The sequence below is a fragment of the Morus notabilis genome, unplaced genomic scaffold (genome assembly GCF_000414095.1).
Source record: "Morus notabilis unplaced genomic scaffold, ASM41409v2 Scaffold1483, whole genome shotgun sequence".
NCBI classification, from domain to species: domain Eukaryota; kingdom Viridiplantae; phylum Streptophyta; class Magnoliopsida; order Rosales; family Moraceae; genus Morus; species Morus notabilis.
In genome coordinates this window covers 102,780-111,308 of record NW_010360436.1, presented here as the reverse complement: position 1 = coordinate 111,308, position 8,529 = coordinate 102,780, and the positions used below count along the sequence as shown (strand labels likewise).

At 39.3% G+C, this 8,529-nt stretch overlaps 1 protein-coding gene across 1 annotated transcript in view; it reads right to left on the bottom strand.

Moving 5' to 3' along the window:
- Positions 1–3,488: 3,488 nt before the first annotated feature.
- LOC21387129 (solute carrier family 40 member 3, chloroplastic) overlaps positions 3,489–8,529 on the bottom strand; it is a 23,519-nt gene continuing 18,478 nt past the window's right edge. Inside the window, exons 3-6 of the mRNA XM_024164491.1 lie at positions 4,334–4,397; positions 3,991–4,115; positions 3,808–3,897; positions 3,489–3,710 (exon numbers count right to left, since the gene is read on the bottom strand). Of these exons, the coding sequence (XP_024020259.1) occupies positions 3,489–3,710; positions 3,808–3,897; positions 3,991–4,115; positions 4,334–4,397 (501 nt within the window). The remainder of the gene's footprint in view (positions 3,711–3,807; positions 3,898–3,990; positions 4,116–4,333; positions 4,398–8,529) is intronic.

The following is an 8,529-nucleotide window of genomic DNA, read 5'->3' as shown; positions in this document are numbered from 1 at the left end:
TGAAGAGGCTGAACCATAGCCAACCATGGCGGCTTTAAAATTCATGATCGAGCCCTAGAGCTCTGATACCATATAGATATTCATAGAGGAAGAAAGGAGAGAATAACTCTCTTATTCATTGTATATATTACAGAGAAATAAAACATCTTTAAATAGAAAAGAAGGTAATACAAGGCTAACCCTAGGATCCCATATAATCAGGGATTTTATTCTATCACTTGATCCTAGGATATAACTTTCCTAATTTATTCAAATCTCTAATAATCAAATCCTAACCAAATATTCCTGATTTACCGACTTCATACTACTAGGACACGGAGTATAAGTGTTGAAATATTGTGAGGCGTGAGTCATGTGATCTATGGCTCCTGAGTCAATTACCCAATGGTTGGTCAAACACTTTTCTGAGACATGAGGTCCAAAAGGCAATGAAGACTTACCTGAGAGTGCCAAAGAACATGTACCAGAAGGCTTCTCAAGAGATCCTATCAAGCCCCTAAGTTTTTCGATCTCTTCACTATTGAGTCCTCCTTTCTCCTGTCCATCACTCTGATTGGTTTGTTCTGTCAGATGAGCCTAAGATTGAATCCTCTGCTAACCTCCACGATTTTCCCATTCTCGGCTAGGTGGTTTACCATTTAATTTCCAGCAATTCCCCTTGGTATGTCTCGGTTTTTTACAATAGGTGCACCACATATTATCCTTCTTGTCCCTCTATTGGTTGTTTTTGTTGTCTCTTCCCGAGAACCTTGACAGATCTGCTTTCCTTCTTTCTTGCACCTGAGGTTGTTCAGTTTTTGTTACCAAGGCTGAACTGTCTAAAGCCTGTGGCTCAAGCATTACACCTCGACTCTCTTCTGCACGAATTAGAGAAATCGTCTCCTCCAGGGAAGGTGTTTCCTCTCTGCCGAGTATTTGAATCCTTGCTCGATCAAATTCAGGATTGAGTCTAACCAGGAAATCATATACTCGATCCTTCTCAATAAAATTCTTCAAGATGGCATCATCTTCTGGGCACTTCATCTCAAATACCCAATAGTGATCGAGTTCCTGCCATAAGCCCTGCAGTAAATTAGCATATTCTATCACTGTTTTGCTCCATGTTTGGCAGCACTTGTCTTCACTTTATCTCATACACTTGGGTTGCATCATGCACTTTTGAGTAGGTTCGCCGAATGGAGTCCCAAATCTCCCTCGCAGTTGTCAAAAACATACAAGTATCACTTTATGTTTGGCAACACTTGTCTTCACTTTATCTCATACACTTGGGCTGCATCATGCGCTTTTGAGTAGGTTCGCCGAATGGAGTCCCAAATCTCCTTTGCAGTTGTCAAAAACATACAAGTATCACTAATTGCAAGATCCATTGAGTCCTATAACCATGACATGATCATGGAATCAGCTTCATCCCATGCTTCAAATGTCGGATATCTCCTTTCTTTGGTCCTGTCCCGAGAAGATGACTCAGCCTCCCCTTACGCTTCAGGTATGTTCTAACAAACTAAGACCACTTGAGGTAATTTTTCTCATGCAACCTATATGTAGCTCGAACATTCTGCAAGTCTCCAATCATCGAATGTGAGTTGACTTCGTCAGATGAAGCAGAAGTGCTCACTTTATAGTGTTGAGAAGAGACAACCGTGGTTTCAGAAGCCATGATGATCAAGGACAAAAAAGGAGGAAAGTGAGGGCTTGAAACGTAGCAATGAAGGTTGCAGTCAAATCCAGACAAAAAAAAGGACTTTGTTTCAAGTTTGTAAACCAGAGAAGAACATGACACTGTACTCAGCAATTAAGGATAAAACCGGAAGAGGAAAAACAAAGCAGCGATAAAGGCTGCACAAAGGTAGAAACCCAAAAAAAGAGGCCTAGGGCTCTGATACCATAACGCAGAAAAGAGATTGAGAATAAGGTTTTTCTTAGTCAATTGTAGTTGTAGGTTACAGCAATATATAGACTATTCTAGGAAGCAAAAAAGGAAACTAAACTGACTGCCTAAAATTAAGAAATTAATGCCAACGTTACAAATCCCATAATTCATGGGATCAACATAAAATCCTAACTTTAATATATACATGTTGATTGACAACTATACAATCCGACACTCCCTTGACAATTGTACAATCCGACAGCATTTTATGGGCTTAAACAATCTCCTCGGGGAGATTCACCAAAGCAATGTTGGCTATGAACTATAGACAGAGCCAAGGGGATCATACACTATTCATCAAACACTCAGCTTCAGGGAGAGTTACTGCCTTGATAGTGTATGTGGACGATATTATCGTGACTGGGAATGATCCGGAGGAGAAGGAAGCACTGCAGAAGTATTTGGCAAAAAGAATTCGAGATAAAAGATCTCGGGAAACTAAAGTACTTTCTGGGAATAGAAGTTGCTCGGTCCAAAGAAGGGATTTTTGTCTCACAACAGAATTATGTCCTGGACTTGCTGAAAGAAACGGGCAAATGAGGGTGAAGGCCATTGGACAGTCCTATTGAGCCGAATCATAGACTAGGAGAATCCATGGGAGGAGAACTAGTTGACAAGGGCGTGTACCAGCGACTTGTTGGGAAGTTAATCTATTTGTCACACACGACCAGACATCACATATGTCGTGGGTGTAGTAAGTCAGTTCATGCAGAATCCTAAGGAAAGTCATCTTTTTCCGGTGTACAGAATCTTGCAGTACTTGAAAGGCTGTCCTGGAAAAGGAATTATGTTCAAGAAAGGCATAAGGATGGAACTTGAAGCTTACACGGATGCAAATTATGCTGGTTCGGTTACTGACAGAAGATCAACATCTAGGTATTGTACTTTCCTTGGTGGAAATTTAGTAACTTGGAGAAGCAAAAAACAACCGGTGGTTGCCAGGTCCAGTGCAGAGGTAGAGTTTCGTTCTATGGCACAGGGGATTTGTGAGTTGTTATGGCTCAAGATTATACTAGATGATCTGAAGATAAAGTGGCAGACACCGATGAAGCTTTACCGTGACAATAAGTCTGCAATGAACATTGCTCACAATCCAGTCCAACATGACGGGACTAAACAAGTGGAGGTCGACAGGCATTTCATAAAGGAGAAGCTCGATATGGGTTAATAAGTACTCCCTATGTTTCTACCAGGGGCCAGCTAGCAGATGTTCTAACTAAGGGTCTAGCGAGTTCAACATTCCAAAGAATCATATGCAAGCTAGGAATGGAAAATATCTATTCCCTCGCTTGAGGGGGAGTGTTGGAAATCTAAGATTACATATCCCAAAAATAGTATGAGAAGATTGGTATCAATAATAGGCAAGATTTGTGTTGTTAAATAAGAAATTAAGCTGTAAATATCCTAGTTTCCTTATTCTAGAATAGTCAACTTCCTAAGATTGTATTGATAGCCTAGTGTATATATTTGTATCCAAGTTCTTTGACGGGATGAATGAAAAATAATCTCTGATTTCCCACAGTAACAATGTAAAATATGTGTGTAATTGGAAACAGACTCATTTAGATTTTAACTGAACAAGGACAGCTAAGAGAGGCACTACCAGCACAACCCAATCACGTTCCATTGCAACCCCCAGTGCTACTCCAGATAGCCTCTCAACAGCTCCAGCTAGTACAAGTACAATAAACCAAGGACGGAGGAGCAAGGATGACCCAGAAGACAGAGGGACAGAATGAGCATGAATTATCATAGTTGCAGATAACAATTGAGCAGCTGCCTGACAGAGACAAGTTTGTAAGCCTGTTAGGAGAAAAATATAGTGATAAACTGGATTCAATGAAGCTATGATCCATAAGAAAAATGAAACTAGTTACCTGTATAACGTTTAAATAATTATATGCGGGGACTCTAGGAAAGTAATCTAGAAACTTGCCAGTTAAAGGGCCTCCAACAATTATTGCAACCTGTTAAACATGAGACATAACTTGTTATTTTAGTATATTCTCCTCTTTCTTGCCCATATATGGTTAACTTCACTACACTATATACATCGCAACCTTAGAGAAGAAACCCATGACTGCCACCGGTAGAAGGCTAGGATGTATCAATGCTATAGCGGATGGCCAAGCAAAACTCCAAAGCTGTTCCACTAAATTTCCAGCCAAGCAACTAGCATATAAAGCTGAAACATATGTCACTCTGGTCAGAAATTATTCTGAATATACAAAATCACTGCCATATATTGTTTTCTTCATTTTATTGACCCATAAAATCAGCAATAAATAAGACTTAGATCAATTTATTGGAGGAAAGGTCTTGTACTATTGTTACAACATGCAAATGAAATTCTTTCAAATTCATTCCACACGTGCTTTGACTTGTTCAGTAAGAGGGTCTTACCATATAATCCTGTTGGGTGGGCTGGAGTAGCCGCAAGGGCATGCTGCTCCTCCTCTGATAAAACCTGAGAAGTAAATAACAATTGGCGTAGACTTAATACATAACTCAAAACATAATAATGATGGAGATCACAATACTAGTTTCCGTTATTATGTAAGGCGCAAATATAGAAACTAGGATATTATTTTTATTTTCTTTCTTTTATTATATTTAGTTTTTGATAACTAGTTATTTTCTTAAGTTAGTTTCCTATTATGTTTTGTTTCCGATTGTACTCGGTTTCCTAATTGCATTTAGTTTCCTATTAGTGTTTGAATTGCCCATCTAAAAATAGGCCTAGTATTGTTCATTGTTTTTCAAAACTAATTGATTGATAATACAGATATTCAATTTTCCTATCTTTAAAGTTCTCTTTCTCTCTCTAAATTCTCCTCTTCTTATACCTTAATTCTTCTTCCTTTTTTTCCCTCTTTTTCCTTTTCTTCTTCTCTCTTTTTTCCCTACTCAATCCTACATCAATTTGGTATCTGACCTAATCTTTCCTTGGCCTAAATTCTAAATTTTTTTCCCCTCACTTTCCACATCCCTGCTGCCCCAACTTTCCCCCTAACTTTATTACCCCAAACCAGTAACAATCAGCCGTAAACCCCACCCCACCCAACATCACTTCTATTTGAAAAGAAAAAAGAAAAAAAATAAACTCTCGTACATCAACCAATTAACCCACTCCCCTCAAGGCCACGCCTCACAAAGGCCAACCCACGTAAGTCAGTTTTTTTTAAAAAAAAAAAAAAGAGAGGTTCAAAGAACGCAAGGCCAAATAGCCGCGACGTTTCCCATCGTCGCACTCCATCTCTACTGCTACACCACCATCAGTGGTCCCATTCGCCTCAAATTCTTCTGCCGACCAAATCCTGGTGTCTCCGACCAGTCATCGACGCCAAAATCTCCTCGCGCTTCGACGCCATCTCCTACGTCTCAGCCACTTCGCCTCTGCCCACCACCGGGAATGGCCGCGCGCTTCTCAAGCCACCAACTCCACTCGGCAGAATCCAACCAAAGGCAAATTGGTTCTTAAAATAAAATTGCCAAAAGTTAGGTAACCAAATCTCTCCCATGATTACTGTACTTTTAGATGTTTTGTTTGACAATTTAATTAAATTTGCATTACTCTGTCTACTTTTGTGTTTAACCCAAACAAAAAAAAACAAAACAAAACAAAAGAGTTAAAAACAGAGAATAGGAGCTTGAATGAATAATCAAATTGCTCAATTGTATGCTAAATTACACAAGAATATAAAGTTCCCTGCTAATGTACGAAAAAGGTAACTAATCTTCCTAATTTAAGAGAAATAATTAGCTAAATAATTCTCTCCTAGAATCCCTCTTTGACAGTCGGGATGACAGCCTATCTACAGTCCTCCTAGAAACCCTCTTTGATAGTTGGGATGATAGCCTATCTACATTTCTTATATAGTACAAATTGATTACTATTATTTTAGCAATCTTCCAACACTCCCCCTCAAGCTGGCGGGAATATGTCATTCATGGCAAGCTTGCTGATGAAACTTTCAAACTGTGCCTTGGGAAGACCCTTGGTTAGAATATCTGCAACTTGGCTAGTGGTTGGTATGTAGGACATACATATCACACCGCTATCTAACTTCTCCTTGATGAAGTGTTTATGCACTTCTACATGTTTTGTTCTGTCATGTAGAACTGGATTGTGTGCGATTGAGATTGCTACATTATTGTCACAATAGACCTTGATAGGTGTAGGTATAGAAATCCTCAAATCTTTCAAAAGTCTTTTTATTCATAAAACTTCACAGAATCCATGTGCCACTGAGCGAAACTCGGCTTCAGCACTGCTTCTTGCTACCACACTGTTTTTTTCCTCCTCCAAGTAACCAAATTTCCTCCAACAAACGTTCAGTAACCTGAGGTGGATCTCTTCACTTATACTGCCTGCCCAATCTGCATTAGTGTAGGCTTCTATATGAAGATGATCCCTTTTTCTTGAAGAGAAGTCCCTTCTCAAAAGCTCCCTTAAGATATCTTAAAATTTTGAACACAGCTTCAAAGTGAGTAGTCCCAAGTGAGTGCATAAACTGACTTACCACACTTACTGCGAAAGCTATTGCGTGTGAGCCACATAGATTAGTCTTCCAACTAATCTTTGGTATCGTTCTCGGTCGACTATTTTGTCAACAATAGTTGGTTCCAGCTTCAAATTAGACTCAATCGGAGTATTTGCTGCCTTGCAGCTAGTCATACATGTTTCTTTAAGTAAATCGAGAACATACTTTCGCTGGTTTATGAAGATGCCTTCCTTGGATCTGGCAAATTCCATACCCAGGAAGTACTTTAGAGTTCCCAGATCTTTGATCTCAAATTCAACATTTAACTTCTTCAAGTTGATTTCTACAAGATCATCTCCTGTCATGATTATATCATCCACATACACAATTAAGATAGCTAGTTTACCTCTAGTTGAGTGTTTGAATAACAATGTACGATCATCTTGGCTCTGTGAGAAGCCATGCTTTCTGACAACATTTCCAAAACACTCAAACCAGGCTCTTGGAGATTGTTTTAGACCATACAGGGATTTCTTTAGCTTACACACTTTACCCTTCCCAAGACATTCTTCAAATCCGGGAGGTAGATCCATGTAAGCTTCTTCTTGTAGATCTCCATTTAAGAATGTGTATTTGACATCCAACTGATGGAGTTGCCAGTTGCAAGCTTCTTCTTGTAGATCTCCATTTAAGAATGTGTATTTGACATCCAACTGATGGAGTTGCCAGTTGCAATTAACAGCAAGAGAAAGAAGTATTCTGATGGAATTTATTTTAGCAACAAGAGCAAAGGTGTCTTGGTAGTCTATACCATGAGTTGGAGTGAATCCTTTTGCTACGAGTCTTGCTTTGTATCTTTACACACTACCATCGGCTTTACATTTCACGGTACTGTCTTCTTATCAATTGGAAGGTCAATCACACTCCAAGTGTCATTCTTCCTCAGAGCATTCATCTCTTCTATTACTGTCGATTTCCAATTCGGATCACCTAATGCCTCTTGCACAGTTCTTGGAACAAACAGATTAGAAATCCTAGACACAAATGCTTTATGATTGTCTGACAACCTTCCATAAGACAAATACTTAGCAATAGGATGTCTAGTGCAAGTTCGTGTTCCTTTTCTTAGAGCTATTGGAAGATAAAGATCATTTAAGGATGAATCAGGCAATTCAAGTGATAGAGAAGGATGAAAAAGAAGGACGGATTACTCTGACTAGTTGTGGAAGGACCATTACTCTAATCAGATTGAACATCTGCTGAGGAAATAACTAGTGCCATCGCATCTTTGCGAAATCTCTTTCTCGTATAAACCTGAAGTTCAGAATAAGGAATATTATTGTGGAATTCCGGAGATATTAGGCAGTAATGGGCTGTAAATAGAAGATCTACTAGGCTGTAAATAGCTGTAGATTAGTTTCCATAACTAGCTAATTAGTTTTCCTTTTCTATAGGATTTGACGGAGTAAATCAAGGAATTACCAGCTGTTGGTAATCTCCTCTTCTGTATAAATGTATGTTTCGGCTGATGAAATAAACTAAGAAAAATTCTCTCTGTTTTTCTTCACTATCAATATGGCAATTTTCTCGGCATGAGATTTCTTGACAAACAGAGTATGTTCAGACTGACCCTGTACATAGCCAAGCTTCAAGACTGCCTTTGTGAATCTGTCAAACTAGGCTCGGGGAGATTGTTTAAGGCCATACAAGGACTTTCGGAGTTTGCAAACCTGATTCTTTGTCATACTTCCTTCGAAGCTAGGTGGAATTTCCATGTAGACCTCTTCTTCTAGGTCACCATTTAGGAAGGCATTTTTTATGTCCAGTTGTTGCAAGCACCAATCTTGGTTGACTGCCAATGAAAGAAGAATTCTGATAGTGTTAAGTTTTGCAACAGGAGCAAAAGTCTCTTGATAGTCTATTCCATAGGATTGTGTAAATCCTCTAGCTACCAACCGAGCCTTGAATCTCTCGACTGATCCATCTGCCTTGTACTTTATAGTGAAAATCCACTTGCACCCCACGGGCCTTTTCCCACCTGGTAAATCCGTGATAGTCCATGTCCCATTCTTCTCAAGTGCATCAATCTCATCTTGTACTGCCTTCTTCCATTCA